The sequence below is a fragment of the Brachyistius frenatus genome, unplaced genomic scaffold (assembly GCF_029030835.1).
Source record: "Brachyistius frenatus isolate BFR_SWC_R1_liver_20210118 unplaced genomic scaffold, ASM2903083v1 Contig_174, whole genome shotgun sequence".
NCBI lineage: Eukaryota > Metazoa > Chordata > Actinopteri > Embiotocidae > Brachyistius > Brachyistius frenatus.
In genome coordinates, this window is record NW_027210773.1 from 213,904 (window position 1) to 232,500 (window position 18,597).

At 44.6% G+C, this 18,597-nt stretch overlaps 1 protein-coding gene across 1 annotated transcript in view; it reads right to left on the reverse strand.

Annotated features, from left to right (window-relative positions):
* The window catches only part of lama5 (laminin, alpha 5), a 79,450-nt gene extending 65,482 nt beyond the window's left edge, over positions 1-13,968 (reverse strand). The window contains exons 1-2 of the mRNA XM_069717384.1: positions 13,470-13,968; positions 8,292-8,444 (exon numbers count right to left, since the gene is read on the reverse strand). Coding sequence (XP_069573485.1) covers positions 8,292-8,444; positions 13,470-13,772 — 456 coding nt within the window. The 5' untranslated portion in view covers positions 13,773-13,968. The remainder of the gene's footprint in view (positions 1-8,291; positions 8,445-13,469) is intronic.
* Between the last annotated feature and the right edge of the window lie 4,629 nt (positions 13,969-18,597).

An 18,597-nucleotide genomic window follows, 5' to 3' on the forward strand; every position in this document is an offset into this window, starting at 1 on the left:
GATCGCAGGAGGCTCGTTCAAAGTTCTTCTGCCTTTAACACTTTTCACAGCTTTGTTTCACCGATATTTGGTCCTTATAACCACAACGTACTTCTACCAAAGCACCTCGAGCCTCCAGAAACCAGGGAGAACCCAGCTGGGGCTTATTTTTTTTATTAATTATTTAATCGTTTAGACTATAAAACAGTCCACATATCAAACATATCAGATGTAAAATCATACAAAAAAGGCTGTAATCATAAACTGGATATAAAAGAGTTCGTTCGGTCACACACAGCATTGCATTTGACAAGTCAATCAATTCTTATCTATTTCTGTCAATCATAGCTGGACTCCTCTTCCTCCTCCTCCTCCTCCCTTTTGTTTGCACTTAAGGCAACTTCATGCCACTAAAATTAAGTTTAAACTAAATTTGATTAAAAAAAATTAAAAAAAAATGTAATTATAAATCGCTCTAAGAACCGCTTTGGTCACGAGACATGAAACCGTGTCGTCCATGTGTTTTGTCAGACGTTATGAATTATGTTCCTCTCGCTCAGATCTGTACTGAACTTCAACAAACTATGATGCTGATTTGTTAAAACCCCAAACTGAAGCCAGAAGTGAAGGTGAGTTAACCTGCCATCAACAACACCACCGACGGCATCGATAGACAGAAATAAACCAGCAGCCAACTATTTCAGACTCCCACTCATCCCTCCATCCTCCTTTATTCCGCTTCAAACGTGACCTCAACGTTTACCGTTTGTTCCTCTTTCTGTCCCTGAATCCCTCCTATTAAGGTCAGCTCGCTCCGCCACTCGTTTCCCCGCCCTCGGCTCATTTTCCTGCCCAGTACACACAGTGAATGACAGAAAAATGCCAACTGTGTGTCAGCGTTTGTGTGAGGCAACGTTTAACCCCTGAGTGACATGAGGGGGAGGGGGCGGGGCGGGGGGGGGGGCAGGAAGATGACGGCCGCTGTGAGCGTATGGAGGACGGAGGGGATGAATGAGAGCGACTGTTGGACCTGAACGTGACTGAAATGTGCGGTGAACTGAATCATGGTGGAAAACATCACAACCAAGAATGAATGATCCTGATGACAGAAATCATCTACGAAGCAGACGAGTTCACACTGGAAGGAGAAATGGGAAATGAATTCCTACATTTATTATGAGGCTTCAGGTGACGTCATAGTGACACTCGCACCGCTGACCCCACTGAGGGTCAACACCCGCAGGTTTCACCACCTTTCAGCTCATTGGACGAGAATAAAATGGAAGGAATCTTTCCAAAGGAAGTCTTACGCTGACTGACGGCGACAAATTGGCAGAAAGCCGAAGTGAAGGCGAAGAAAATGAAACATTTCTCATTTGAGAAGCACATTTGATGATTGAGCTGAAGACAACTTTAATGTTCCGTGTTTCAAGTTTCAGCAGCTCAGTCTGCTCGAACAGAAAAAGATTTCTACAGATTAATTGTGCAGTTTTCATGTTTGTATTTTTCTGATGTGATTTGTAGATTTGTTTTTTTTATTAATCTACAAAAACAAAATGTCAAAGAAAATAGTGCAAAAAACCCAATCACAGTAACGTCTTTAAATTCCTTCTTCTATCGTCCCAAATGGCCCCAAAAGCCCAAAATATTCAAAACAGCTTCATTTCTCCCGTTTATGAAGCTGAAACTAGTTTCTTCTCTTCCGCCTCCTTTTCAGTGATCGAATGTGTAAAGAAGAGTTGTTGATTACAACGAGAGGAATTCATAAAAAAAATAAAGAATGAATTGAGTCAATTACCAAAACAGGTGACAATTATTTTTCCGTCTCAAGTGATCCAAGTTTCTGAGATATTTTAATGACGAGTAGCTAACGCTGCGTTTTGGAGATTATTAAGAAAAAAACAGAAAAGAAGTGACAAGAATGAGAGCGACACGTTTGATGTCCATCTCATCCATCTTAATCTCATCCATCTTCTTTCCATCATCTCTGTCGAACTCTGCACAGAAGAGTCTTTGTGGCGAGAAGACGTCGAGACAAACAGGAATAGTTGAGCCGAGCGAAGAGAGGAGGATGGAGTCGCTGATTAACGATGTGAGCGACAAAAAACCTACAGATCATATCTTCAAACACTTTCAAGGATCCGTCGGCTCGACTGGATGTTGTATAACGGGACACACACACACTCACACACACACACACACACACACACACACACACACACACACACACACACACACACACACACACACACACACACACACACACACACACACACACACACACACACACACACACACACAGACGTCACACCTGAGGAAGTGTGTGAAGATTAAAACAACTGGAACTGTCTGTTCAGGGCCAAAACCACACACACACACACACACACACACACACACACACACACACACACACACACACACACACACACACACGCTCTGTGTGGTTCTCATGTTCTCATGCTCGACACTCATAAATACAGGATTTGGCAGAAGGAGACTGATTGTAATCAACACAGAAATAATCCGCTCAGCGACTGAAGATTCAACACGTTGTTTTTTTTAAATCAGTGTAAACTGTCTGTTTGTTGGACTCAACTCTCCTGATGCCGCTTCACCACATCTGTTGCTTTCAGATGAATAAAGTTAACAAGAGGATTCAGTTATTTCCAACGGGTGTTTTGGGTTATTGAGTTCAACCCGTTCCTGCGACATGTTTCACAATAAAAGCCTTTTTATTTAATTTTTTTTACGAAATGAGGAGTTTCTGTTGAATAAAATGCTTTTAATTTGAAATAATACTTTATAACTTTTGACAGTTTCAAGCTGATGTCACAAGTCAATGAATACATCTCAAATGTTTGTTTTCATCGTCTCTGTTGAACGACACGCTTCAGATCTTCAAACACTCTGACTTTAAACTACACTGGTTATTAAAATATTGTCAGACGCTGCTGACGTGGACCTGTGATGAAATATTAACCATCCCTCCACACTGATTTATTTTTTTAAACTAAAATACTCTATCCCTTTTGAGCGTGTCAGAAACGGTCGGGATTTTCCAGATGTTAAAAAAACAAAAACCCTCTCACGAACTCGCTTGCTGCCACTTTAGAGATAACTGTGACGCTAAAACCACATCAATGGCAGGAAGAATTCAATCAGAGGCCGTCGGCACCGCGCGAGCTTCATGGTGAACAATGGAGCGACCTCACTGTGTGTGTGTGTGTGTGTGTGTGTGTGTGTGTGTGTGTGTGTGTGTGTGTGTGTGTGTGTGTGTGTGTGTGTGTGTGTGTGTGTGTGTGTGTGTGTGTGTGTGTGTGTGTTTGTCCTGCAGCCAACACACCAGGAAACAGTGTGCGTGACGGTTTTATATTTCTTTTTCAAATCTCTTATCGTGATCTGATTTCGTTTCTTTTATACCGAAACTGTTTTGATTTCATTTTTGCTGTTGATGGGACAAAACAAAACAAAAGGAAAGAGGTGAAAGTAATAAAATTAAAAAGTTGATAAATAAAATCAAAAATCTGAGTTCTGAGCTGCTTTCCCTTCTTTCATTTGAGTGAAATGACCCTTGAAGTAACTGCAGAACTCCAGGTTGAAGATGATGACAGCTTTCATTAAAAAAAAGACCTCACCTGAAGAACATGTACACACACACACACACACACACACACACACACACACACACACACACACACACACACACACACACACACACACACACACACACACACACACACACACACACACACACACACACACACACACACACACACACACACACACACACACACACACACACACACACACATACACACACACACACACACACATACACACACACACACACACACACACACACACACACACAGTCACACACACACACACAACACCCTAATAATAGCCTGCTGAAACAGACGAGCATCCTCTCTGTCATCTCCTCCTCTTTCCATGTCCTCATCCTCCTTCGTCTTCTTCACCTCTGTTTTCTTCTCCACTAAGAAAAACTCCTCCTTCCTCTTCCTCCTCCTCATTTATTGGTCTCCTACTTTTTTTCCACCCCTCCTTCTGTACCTGTAACAACACTTCTTCTACGACCACACATCTGAAGAATGAAACCGTAAACACACACACACACACACACACACACACACACACACACACACACACACACACACACACACACACACACACAGTCACACACACACACACACCTGTGCACAGAGTGAGCACACACTAATGTAACATCACCCTCAGACCACACAGACTACGACAAGGGAAGATTGTGTTGGATCTGGAATGACCTCATGTTCCTCCTTCGCAGGAACAGATTATAGATTCATCTCCTATAGACATGAAGAATGAGGTATATTTCCATTTTCTGTTCTACTTTTTAACCACACTACATTTATCTGACCTGACTGCACCACAGACCTGTCAATCAAACAGACACGCCCCCAAAAACAGGTCTTCTTGAATCTTCTTTTCTAATGAATGAGGGATTATTTTCAGATGGACCTCCAGAAAACTAAGAAGAAGGAGTGACTTTAGCTAACAACACCGAGAGAACTGATGGACACATTTTATTCACTTTGGATTTGATGAGAGAAGTTGAATGGGAGTCTATGGAGCCGGAGGCTTTTTGGAGCCGACCTCTAGTGGCACTCGCTGGTATTGCAGCTGAAGACACTTCTGGATCGGAAACATTTATTTATTTAAATACCAAAAAAAAGAAAACCTGGACAGTCTACACGTAGCTTTTTACAGGGATTACTTCTTCGGCAGAAAGTAGCTCTAATATAAATTGTTGACACTGAGCTCGGCGAGTTTCTGTTTCCTTGGATATTCCAGAGTGACATTTTTTATTTTTTTTCCAAAGTCATTCTTGGATGCCACGATTGCATGAAAAGGAAAAACTCCGTTCACCTCCGCTGTGTAATAGAAAACCCCACAGATGGATATCTCAAAACCTGCAGAGCAAAACGATCTGCACAAGAGGAAATAAGGGAAACAGCTAAAGTAGGAAAGATGAAGACGTGAAGGAGATGGAGGGACTCGAAGAAGAGGAGAAACCAGCAGACAAGGAGGCGACTCAGGAGCAGAAGATAACAGAAGAAAGAAGAGAGAGAAGTAGACCAGATAAAAAGGGTCTATATTGGGCTGGAAGCTATCGGTAAAAGATAGGAGGAGGAGGAGGAGGAGGAGGAGGAGGAGGTGTGAGACCTGATGCTCCTTAAAGACAAGAAAGAAAGGAGAATATGAAGAAATTGGAAGAAATTAAAAGTTTTAATCTGACAATGATGAGATGTAGAAATGTGTAAAACTCATTAATAAACATATCCCGTAAAAAAACTTCAGATTTTAGTGAAATGTATGAACTGAGCAGTGGGTGGGTGACGCTCTGATATAATGATACTATATACTGATTGATATTTTTGAGCCACTACAATTTATTTCACAAAGAAAAAGTGCCTTCACGCAAACAGCTCCTGCATGTCTTGGAAAATGAACTTCTTTCAAAATAAAAGCACAGGAAGACTTCAAAACGAACAGTCGACATCTTCCACCTCAACCCAGCAGTTTGAGAACCGATGCTCTAAAAACAAAAGTAAAGGCCCCAAAACCAGGAGAAGCCGCCCCCTGATGAGCTCAGGAAAACGATGAGTGTACATATTTCTGTCCATATAATCTAATATGGAGGTTTGACTTCAACAAGCACAGAGAAAGAGAAGAGAGAGAGTTTGGGTTAGTTTAAGGAGCCTTCCCCTCTGCAGGCTCAGACAGGTTAACTGACATTCCTCTCTCTCTCTCTACCATTCAGGAGGAGGTGGTGGAGGGGGAGGGGGGAGGGAGGTTGGGCCTTAACACCATCTCTGCACCCTGTCTCTCACACACACACACACACACACACACACACACACACACACACACACACACACACACACACACACACACACACTGTGGCCTTATGTCCACCTACATTCTTTCAAGACAAAAGTGCAACCTGGTAACTAGAGACCCCCCCCCCTCCCACCCCCACACACACACACCCTCTGCTCACCAGCAGCAGTGACACCGACTTCTGTAAAATGGTTCCGATCCAGAAGTGTCTTCAGCTGCAATACCAGCGAGTGCCACTAGAGGTCGGCTCCAAAAAGCCTCCGGCTCCATAGACTCCCATTCAACTTCTCTCATCAAATCCAAAGTGAATAAAATGTGTCCATCAGTTATCTCGGTGTTGTTAGCTAAAGTCACTCCTTCTTCTTAGTTTTCTGGAGGTCCATCTGAAAATAATCCCTCATTCATTAGAAAAGAAGATTCAAGAACACCTGTTTTTGGGGGCGTGTCTGTTTGATTGACAGGCCTGTGGTGCAGTCAGGTTACAGCTATCGGTGGGCGGGACGTAGTATCGTCAGGTTTCCGATCAGATCGGTCAGATCCACCAGCTGGCTCCTCCCCCAGCTCGTCCAAATATGGTCACTTCCTGCTCCAAACCTCTCCGAACTATCAAAGATGGCAACGGACAAAACCTGAATCCGATGCTTCATAACAGCTGTTCACAAACCGACGGGTGACCTCACTGTTGGTTGCCGATTGGTCATAACTGATCTCTCATTTTGCAGTGAATCAAACGCTTGATTAAAAGTGTCGGTGCAGGAAGCCGTGACTGTCGTCATCCAGCCAACGTCAGAACGGCGAGAACACGGAGCTCCGACAGCTCCAGTCTTCTTTAATGACTCATTCATTCTTTTATTACTGCCACAAGGTAAACAGCATAAAAGCTTTTACCAGCTAACACACACACACACACACACACACACACACACACACACACACACACACACACACACACACACACACACACACACACACACACACACACACTCTGACTGTCACAGCTCCCTCCTTCTCTATTGAGACCTTCAACTCAGAAGGAAAAAGAGACGGCAAACAGAAAGGAGTGAGAGAAAAAAAGCTGGAGGAGGGAAGTAGAAACACACACACACACACACACACACACACACACACACACACACACACACACACACACACACACACAGAGAGAGAATGTCTCTGCGCTGAGGGAGGCACTCGAGCAGGAGAGCCCGGCACAAAGGAGGCGCATTCAGGAGCATGAAAAGGTTGTTCAAGAGCGACGTTCAAAAACAGTAAAAAGCTGAACTCGGCGCAGCGGAGGGTTTGTGTACCTGTGTGTGTGTGTGTGTGTGTGTGTGTGTGTGTGTGTGTGTGTGTGTGTGTGTGTGTGTGTGTGTGTGTGTGTGTGTGTGTGTGTGAGATGCCGAGAACAACGGCTCCGAAACGACTCAGTTTGAGTCTTTGTTCGGGTTCGCTGACGTTTCGGAGGATCATAAATCACCGAGGTTAGTTAGTAAACTAGTTGATGGGCTCAGATTTATTTTACATGAAGAATCAGATCTGGCACGTTTGAGCAGTTCATCACGGCAAAGTAGAAAGCGGGAGGAGCTCACGGAGCTTTTAAGGCTTTTGGCTTCGTTTCTACTTTAAAAATCAGCTGTGATTAATGGAGATGTGTGAATCCATCAGTGACTCATTCACATGTGAATGATTTGTTCTGTGTGCATTTCTTCATGTCGCATCGATCGATGCGGCAAACGGGTTTGAAAAGTGTCAAATAAAGTGTTTTAATATAAAACAATCCCTTTGATTGGGACCCCCGGCCCCTCCTCAAAGACCTAAAAACCTAGTATATAACTGGACCTTGTGTGAAACTGAAGAGCTTTTATTTTGAAAAGTCAGGGCATTCCAGCTAAAACTGCTGACACTCGCTTTATAGCTCCGCCCCCACCGGTGCAGTCCAGCCCCCAAAAAATACAGTATTTATGTCATTTACGAGCAGCTGCGTTTATGTCCTCTGATCTCTGCGTGTGGGGAGGTTCGAACCGTCCACGATCTACTCAGAACCGGGTCGGGTTCAGAAAGCAATGAGCTCTCTTTAAAAAAAAAAAAAAAAAAAAAAAAGGATCCAATTTAACACAAAGTATTCAGTAAAAAACACAAATCAGAGATGGTGACAGCCTCACATGTTGGGAACCACAGCCATTAAAACTTTAATGGCCCAGCATGCAGGTCAAAGGTCACACTTTCCAAGCCCTATAGTGGTTGGAGGAGGAGGGGGGAGGAAAGGGGGTCAAAAGGGGTCAAATCGAGATTCCCAGAGAGACTGACAATCTTAAACATTCAATAGAAGAAGAGCAGCAGACAGACTGAGATCCTTCAGATGAAGACAGACGGAGAGAGTCCAGAGTTCTGGTTCTGGTTCTGGTTCCTACCTGTCCGAGGTCCAGGGTGACGTTCACCTCGTTGAACTCTGTGCTGCGGGACAGCGGCGGGCTCTGCCACCAGCGCTCCGTCCCGTCGACGGCGTTGCTGATGGGGTGGGCGCGGTCGCTGTCGCCCTGTTTGCAGGTGTCGCAGTACTGGCCCTGAAGAGGAGGACAACGAGGGACAGATGAAATCGGAGAACAGTTTGAAAAAAAGGCTCCGAGTGAAGAGCCCGAAGCTTTTACTTTCACATACTTGAGATTTTTGGGGAAATAGTTTTGCAGTTTCTTGCAAATCAAAGGATCATAGAAGCTTCAGACTTTAACACAGACTTGTTCACTTTCCAGATGTTTCTACAACACTGTGGTGCAAAATAAGGAGGTACATGATGTTTCTGACCTTTATTTATGCTTTAATGATTCCATGTTTCATCTAATGCTGTAAAAGACACGAACGTTTGCAGGGTTTGACTCCAATCAGCAGATCCACCAGGAGAGGAGGAAGCTAATCGGTATGAACTCCTGCTACTACTGAGCTGAAGGAGTGTCCCTTCTGCCTGATGTTATTTATGAACACGGTATATTGCGCGATTTGATCCTGTGGTTTCTGTCACCGCCCTAAAAAGAAGCACAATGTCTCCGAGTCTTAGGAAACATGTTTGAAAAGAAGAGCTTTCTTTCAGTGGGGTGGAGTTTCTCCAACAGAAAGGTGACTCCGCTCAGGTTTCTCCACCTGCGATCATCCAGCTCCTCTTTCTGCGTGGAGGTTTCAGTGGGTCATAAACTGAAGTCTGAGCTTCAGTTTGGCACAATGGCTTTTTTTATTGGGAATCATTTTTAAAGGCCTCGAAAAAGAAGAAGATTGGACGATAATAACGGCCGATGATTCGTAACGACTCTCTGCTGTCGTTTTGGTTTCAGACCGTCTGAAAAGCCATTTTAAGAAGCAACGTGGGTGTTTAAAAAACTATTTGTGTTTTTTTCCCCCAATTACTAAAATCCTTATGAACTTTACACGAGTTTGAAGCTGACCGAAATAAAAGACATCGACTCTTCATGTTTCTGTATCACGACGTGGTTTCATTTCATTTCTTGCCTGCGTGATTCCAGTAACGTTCTAATAGAGAATTTGTTTTCCACATTCACAGGAAGTTCTTTTTGATTTTTTGGGGGGAAAACAACAACATTACGCCCATATTGCAGTGAATTGTGGGTAATTAAACTGGTCGAGGGGACTCTTTAGAAGTCTGTACTGGATAAACTGTAGGTCTGGAAAGGCCTCAACACCCGGTTAGGAGATGTTATCAGGAGGGAGGGGGGTCACGGAGGTCAGAGGTCAGGGCTCATTATCAGAAACCCCCCCCACCCCCCACGGGGACGTCCTGCAGTTGTCTGTTAGTGCAAAAGACTTTCTACTTTTCCACTTTGCGTCTTCCTTTTTCTGTCTTTATTTGTAATTTACTGATATTCTTCGCTAATTCATCCGAGAAACACACAAAAAAGAAGCTGAATGGAGGGAAGTGAAGGTCAATAAAGGAAGTAAGAGTGAAGACGTCCACAGAGCGTCTGTCGACTCCCCTTTTCATGTTTCTTTCCTTTCAGGACGTCGTCTCTGCTCTTGTCGGTGTCGGAGGTCTCCGGGACGTCCCGGACGTCCAACACGCCGAGCTTCGTCTCTCTCTCTCTCTCCGTGTTTCACGCCCTTTCACTCACGTGGAGTTTTAATCTCTCCCTTTCCGTCCTGTCCGTCCCTCCGTCTCTACGGTGATAAAACAAAAGTGTCTCCGAGGGAGGAATTCGTGTCCTCGGTCAACTGAATCTAATTGATCTGTTTTCCTGAACCTGGTCTTTCTCATCCTGTCAGCGACTCCTCGTCACGTCTTTCTTCCACCGTCACCGCCTCCTGCTTCCAGGACGACGTCAGCATCAGTCAGTTCGTCATCTCTTTAACTGTCTTCTGTCTTCTGCACGGCTTCACATCCGACCGGGACCGTTTCACAAGACGTTTGTCCTAATTTGGTCACGTTTCCTTCAACGTTTGTGCTTCTAGCAGGTGAACGTTGTTAAACGGTTTCTTTTCAGAACCTTTTCTGGTTATTGACGTCATTTTCCAACGTTGTGCTTCAGCCTACAGACATGAAACAACTTTAATCCTCCTGATGATTTGGTGATGCAGCGTCTGCAGCAGGAGGTCGAATGAACAGACGGCAGGTGGAGACGGTGATGTAGTGATGTGTTACACGTTTTATTTTGAAAACTGCCTGGATCGTCTTTGTTTTCTTCCGTTTGACTTCCTGTCTGGCTGATTTCCTTTTGGGGACTTTCTGACAGACACACACACACACACACACACACACACACACACACACACACACACACACACACACACACACACACACACACACACACACTCATACTCTCTCACACACACACACACACACACACACACACACACACACACACACACACACACACACACACACACACACACACACACACACACACACACACACACACACACACTCACACACACACACACACACACACACACACACACACACACACACACACACACACACACACACACACACACACACTCACACTCATACTCATACTCTCTCACACACACACACACACACACACACACACACACACACACACACTCACACTCATACTCATACTCACACACACACACACACACACACACACACACACACACACACACACACACACACACACACACACACACACACACACACACACACACACACACACACACACACACACACACACACACACACACACACACACACACACACACACACACACTCGCACACACACTCACACACACACACACACACACACACTCACACACACACACACACACACACACACACACTCACACACACACTCACACACACTTACTCACACACACACACTCAAACACACACTCACTCACTCACACTCACACATACACACACACACACACACACACACACACACACACACACACACACACTCACACATACACACACACACACACACACACACACACACACACACACACACACACACACACACACACACACACACACTTCTCTGTTGAAGTTAATCCTGTTTTGATTTGACAGCAAGCCGTGAGAGTGTTTTTATTAATTAAAAACAGCAGGAGGAGGATTGGGGAGTGGAATGTGTGTGTGTGTGTGTGTGTGTGTGTGTGTGTGTGTGTGTGTGTGTGTGTGTGTGTGTGTGTGTGTGTGTGTGTGTGTGTGTGTGTGTGTGTGTGTGTGTGTGTGTGTGTGTGTGTGATGTTCAGGTTGTGCAGTAACTCTCCAACAAGTGGACTGAGAGCTACAATAACCCAGTAAAGTGGGCTAAACCTCTTATCCCGGATACATAAAGCAGCGCTCTCCGAGCTAATGAGCAGATTTCTGTGGGTTCATTTTGGAGATTTCCGGAGCAGCGTCGACACTTCGCTGCTATAAAAAGCTGCGATGAGAGAATGTTCAGGCTTTTAATCCTGGAGGAGCTGAAGTGGGTAAAATGTGCTTCGAGATCAGGTTGCTGAGAAGAGAAACAGCAGAGGGCCTTTTAGCAGCTGAGTTTCTTTCTTTCTTTTGTTTATGCCAAAAGGAGATTTTCTTCTCGATGTAAATATTTCTAGAAACAACGTGAGAGCTTGAAGGAATCTTTAACGGCCGTCAGACTTCTTGTGTTGGTCGGCTTCGTTCTCAGTGAAACAACTCGCTCGTCGATCTTCATCTCTGCGTCTGATCTGCGATTCGCCGACGACACGCTAAAAACCGAAGTGACACGCGTGTTTCTAAATGACTGAACTTCTCTTCATCGCTCTTTTATCAGAAGTGGAGAAGAAGAGAAAGAAAACGCGGCGGCGCTCGGGTCTCCACGGTCTCACGGTAACAGAGCGGATATACCCGGTTCTGATTGGAGGACACGGGTCAGTCGCCGTGAGGAATGTGGGAGGTGGAGGGAGGGTGGAGGGAGGGTGGAGGGGGGGAGGGGACAGGTGGGAGAGAGAGAAAAATAAAGAGGCAATCAGCCTCGGTGTTATCGCCCAGAGGCTTGCTTTAATGGTTAACCCGCCAAACTGCGAGCATCTTTTGTGTTAACTGCTGATAGCAGGAGGCTTAATTGTCCGACTCAACAAAGGATCCCGTTCAGGTTCTTTTTTTTCTTTTTTTACGAGCTCACAAACTCATCAACACGTTTAAAAACTCATCTGTGAAAACGCAGCGTGGAGGCCGAGTTTTGTTCCTGTCCTTATGTAAGTGGCCCCGTGTTAAGCGTTGCCAAGTCCTACAAAGGAAGCGGTGCGTGAAATAATGACCAGCGGAGCTGCAGGTCGGTGCACGCTGCTGCCCCCCTCTGCTCCGGCGCAGCATCTCTTCACAGGAAGGAAATCTGCTTCAGGAAACGCAGCTAAAAAGATTCTGTGTTCAATTTTAGAACGGCATAAAACAGGAAGATCACGGGGGATGAATATCTGACGTAATTAAGTCCAATAAGGAGACCAATTTAACCACATATTAAACTGACAATCCTAAAAACAAAGTATGATCACCACTCCCTATAATTATTAGAATAACGCAACCAGACTGTGAATGCCAGAAAACTATAGGACTGTCTTCTTCTTCTGGGCATCACAGCCAATAGGAAAGCCAGAAAAATATATCAAGAATGCAATGCAAGCTAAATTAAACACAGAAAACGTACTTTAAACTCACAACTGAGCACGCAACAACAAACTAAGAGGACTTTTACTGCAACCAAGCAGCTCAGAATCTGTGTAAACTCACTTATATGCACCACAAACACACCATAGAATTAAAGAAAATCAATGCAAGCTGAATTAAAACCACTAAAGTCACTTTAAACTCACAACTCAGCATGCAACACAAACTTAAAGGAGAATTATGGGCAACTCCAAATCTGTGCAAACTCACTTATGTGCACCACAGATGTATTATAAGCCCTTATTATGATATAATATAAATACGATATGAACACAGGAAATAAAAACACAGTTAAAGTCACTAACTAGTTAAACGTCTCAAGAGGAATAAGTTTCTATGAATATTTTAGGCTTTATAAAGTAATGCTCCATTAGGTTCGTCATTGAGCAGCTTTATAAAGTTTTGTCGTCCCCCCCCACCCCCCCTCTCTCACCTGGATGGTCTGGCTCGGGTCTCCGGACACCGGGCCTCCCACCAGCTTGCAGTACAGGTCGTGCACGCTCCTGCCGGCGTCGTCCTCCCCGCACGTCGCCGTGGCGGTGATCTTGGTGCCCTCGGCCAGGTTGAAGTAGGGCGGGTGCAGGCTGTACCCGTTCACCCCGTTGGTCGGCAGCTCTTGGGCCGACGCGGAGAGGCCGCCGCCGCCGCCGCAGCAGATCACCAGCAGCGGCCACAGCAGCCGCGTGTAGTCGGAGAGGAGCGCGGCACGGAGCGACGCGCGTCCGCTCGCCATCATCTCCACCTGTGCGCTCGATCCTGTCCGGACTCTCTGTCGGGGGAATTCAAGTTAATCTGGAACGAGGAAACGAGCCGTTAAGATCTTCTGCAGGAGAAAAGCATTTGGAGGTAAAAGGAGCTGCAGGAGGAAGAGTGAGGAAGATGGAGGTAAATCCTGGAGAGCGCTGCGTCGAAGTTTCAGTCCTCTCTCGGTGTGTCGCTCCGCCAGGCACCTACTCCGACTGGAGCTGCTGCTGCAGCCAGCCTGCCTCCCTCTCCTCCCCCTTCCCCCTCCTCCCTCTCCTCCCCCCTCCTGGAGGAGGGCAGTTCTCGGTGTTTGAATGGTAATCGCTCAACCTCCATTAAAAACCCACCTGAAGTGGAGGGTTTGGATCCAGTTTAATTATTTAAACTGGAAGTTTCTGTGGATTCATAACTTTTGATTTATTCCATCCTTTAAACTTTCCTCTCATTTAAAGCCCATTTTCTATCAGCCTCCTTTCTTCTTTCCATCACTTCCTTTCTTGCCATTATCCCTTTTTTTGGCCTATTTTTTCATCCTCATAACTCCATTTCAGTTTTATAAATAAACTAAAATATTTATTCTTTCCTTATTAGATGTGGCAATCTATCAGAGCATCAACATAGTAATAATTATAATAATAAAAGCACCGTTCATACAAGAAATGCAGCTCAAAGTGCCTTAAAGCAAGAAAATGACCTGCAGTGTTTCACATGAAAACAGATAGAAAAGGACAATTTTAGAAGAAACATGCATAGGAACAGATCAAATTAAACACAATGAAGTTAAAATATAAAATAAAGCAATATGCAGAGAGATATGTTTTGAAAATCAAACCACACACACACAGTGAGGCATCGAGACCGTCCCTCAAATACACGACCGACGACAGGTGCTCGAGACAAATATGCGCACAAACAGTCAAAGTATTTCCGAGACCCGAGAATAGAAACGCAGCCGTTCCTGATGAGCTGAATGTGTGAGGAGTAAATATTTGTGAATCTAAGTTCGTTTTATATATTAGATTTGCTTCTGCATAGTAAACTTTTTTTTTTTTTATTGGACTTGACTTGAGACACATTATTTAAAAAAAAAAAAAAAAAAAAAAATTATTTCCTTGCAAAACTCCTGGTTTCTGGTGAGCTTTCAACCAATCTCACCACCTTCTTCATCCAGTGGGCGGAGCTTTGTGGTGGGTTCAGTTGTCATCATGTGAGCCCAAGTATCGACCTTTGGTCAGGTGATAACAGGTGCTCGTGCATTTTTCACGTGACCCGAATTCCTGAGTCGGGCACTGGGTCATCGCCGTGGCAACGGGGCAAACTCCATTCACACGGATGAAGACTGAAAAGAAAACAAGCCGGTGAACAAACCTGGATTGATGTTTGTGATGTATATAAATACTATAATACAGGTATAATTAAAACCTTCATCACAGTTTGACGTCCCATCTTCTTCCTCTTCCAACCCACCCTCCTCTGCCTCTCTGATTGGAAACCTGACGATACTACGTCCCGCCCACCGATAGCTGTAACCTGACTGCACCACAGGCCTGTCAATCAAACAGACACGCCCCCAAAAACAGGTCTTCTTGAATCTTCTTTTCTAATGAATGAGGGATTATTTTCAGATGGACCTCCAGAAAACTAAGAAGAAGGAGTGACTTTAGCTAACAACACCGAGATAACTGATGGACACATTTTATTCACTTTGGATTTGATGAGAGAAGTTGAATGGGAGTCTATGGAGCCGGAGGCTTTTTGGAGCCGACCTCTAGTGGCACTCGCTGGTATTGCAGCTGAAGACACTTCCGGATCAGAACCATTTTACAGACCTGAAGCTACAAACACTTTTATAAACAGTCTGTGATTCACATTTTTCCTTTTTGAAACGTGACGATGTTGCACTTTTAAATCCAACATGTAATTACACTATCAGGCAAATTTCCAAAGAGTTGTTGAATTAAGGTCTTCTGGGGAAAAGAGACTACAAAAAGCATGAAAAAGTAATAATACTGACTGGAGAATAAATAAACAAATTAAAAATATATTGACATTGTACATAATTAAATCAAAAATAATCATTAAATTACATGATGAGGTGAAGATTATCTAACAAACTTTTACATTTCACATTTGGCTCCTGGAAAAATACCAAAAAAAACCTGTTGCTCACAAACTCCACCTGAGCAGCTGTGTGTGTGGTGTGTGTGTGTGTGTGTGGTGTGTGTGTGTGTGTGTGTGTGTGTTTATTTTTCTCATGGACTCTGGAGCACCGCCATCTAATTAGTCTACAGGAACCACTTTAGAAGATGAAAGAGCTTCTGACACACCCACACACACACACACACACACACACACACACACACACACACACACACACACACACACACACACACACACACACACACCCCTACACCCCCACACACACACAACAGCTGCTCAGGTGAGTCAGTAATATTGTTAGTCCTTCCCTGATGGACCTGCAGGTGAAGAAGAGGAAGACGTCTCAGTGAGGAAGGTGGACTCGCTGCCGTGTGTGTGTTGTCTCTCGACTGTCCAGAAAATCTTACACATCTACTTCCTCCATCATCTGTGTCCATGCTGAACTCTGACCCCTCTGCCTCTCACACACACACACACACACACACACACACACACACACACACACACACACACACACACACACACACTTTGTCATGTTTCCATTGCATTTCATTGACTTCCTTTATTTTGCTTTTGACTTACTAACCCTAACCGGATTAATGTCCCCACAACATGAGAAACACACACACACACACACACACACACACACACACACACACACACACACACACACACACACACACACACACACACACACACACACACGAGGCTGGGTCAACGCCCTCCTGTAGTTTGAAGGAGTCTGGAGGCAGTGTGTTAATGCAGCAGAGCTTCATTCACTGACACACTAGAACATTCCTCAGGATGTTTGCAGGTTCTCGGGTCGCACTGGAGACACGTCCACGCTGAGTGTGTGTGTGTGTGTGTGTGTGTGTGTGTGTGTGTGTGTGTGTGTGTGTGTGTGTGTGTGTGTGTGTGTGTGTGTGTGTGTGTGTGTGTGTGTGTGTGTGCTTTTGTTTCGGGCTGCAACTATTCATAATTTCTGTGGCTTGTTGTTTTCAATCAATCAATTAATCGTTTTAAAACTCCTGAAGATGAACACGGGTCGAGACCTTCATCGGTGTGAAATCCTAAAACGACAAGATGGACGGCGGAGCAGGAACAATAATCCAAAAGTTCAGTCAAACTATGAGGAAGAAAGCTGCTGAGCATATTTCTACAAATGCTGGCTAAGGTGGATTTATGGGGAGTTTGTACGCAGCGACGGACACGGATATGACCTCCTGACCACCGGGAGGACAAAGGAGGTCAAAGGTCACAAGAATGAAGCCTGAAACAGAAAATATTGGGACGAACAGAAAAAGTTCAGAGCAGTGAGTGACGATGAAAACAGGAAACGGAGAACGAACGCTGCGTCACGTCACGTTAGAGAAAGATGAAAAAAAAGAAAAAAGGATGAGAAAAGACAAAAAAAAAGAGAGGAAGAGAGGAAGAGAGGAAGAGAGAGGCCTCGTCGCTTCACCTCACTAATCCTCCCTTTCTCCCTCAACTCTATAACTAATCTACTTCCTTGTTACCACGGAGACCAAAGGAGGAGTGAGGGATAGGCCACTTGTAGTCGTGGCAACTGCTAACTGCTCCATCAATTGAACACACTTACCCCCTGCTGATCACACACACACACACACACACACACACACACACACACACACACACACACACACAGACAGACACACACACACACACACACAGACACACACACACACACACACACACACACACACACACACACACACACACACACACACACACACACACAGATGAAGAGGTTGGAATTTGTCTGAAAAGAGAAGTGGAGTGAAGGAAAGAAACGCAGCCTTGTTTGGTGCTGAACTCGGAGGGGAGAACCGGAGAGTCCTTTGCAGCCCTCAAGCATCCCATAATCCATCGTTTAAGGTCCCTTTTTTTCCATATAATTTAGCATTGTGACCATTTTTTACAAATGCAGAGGTTTTCAGTATCAGGATGACATCATAGGAGGAAAAAAATTGACCCAGCGAACAAAAAGTGGTCGAACAATATACCAAATATGCAGCTTATTAAATATTCTGACCTGAGCTGTAATAATGAAAACTGAAACTTCCTCCAGCTTTTTCCGTACTGAAACACCAAAAACAACAACAACAACAACAACAACAACAACAACGTGTGGTCACTTCCGGTTCAGAAAAACCGCAACGAACTAGCAGAGCTGGCGAGGGACAGAATCTGAACTGGAGGATTCATAATGGCCGTTCACGAACCGACGGGCGACGTCGCGGTCGGAACAAATCAAACATCGACCTGATAAATAAAAACAACAACAACGTGAAAGTGTCAAAAACACTGCAGTTCCTTAAATGGCCACTTGAGGCCGTCTTGAGAATCTCTGCAGACCTCCAAACTTTACAGAAGAAATAAACATATTTACAGTCTGCAGCAAAAAAAAAATCAACATTTCCTTCAGCTCTGCAGAATAAAGGGGCGGGGCAGCTTTGACTGACAGGTGGCCTGCTTAAGCTCCGCCCACATACTGGCTCTTTTTCCAATCACCTGGGAGTAAAGCCGAGTCACGTACCGCAAATATGGAGACAAACTGAGCCACAGAACCGCTTTTTATTTTCCCGCCACAGAGGCTGCATCCATTTTTAATAGAAAGTCTACAGGTAATAATAATA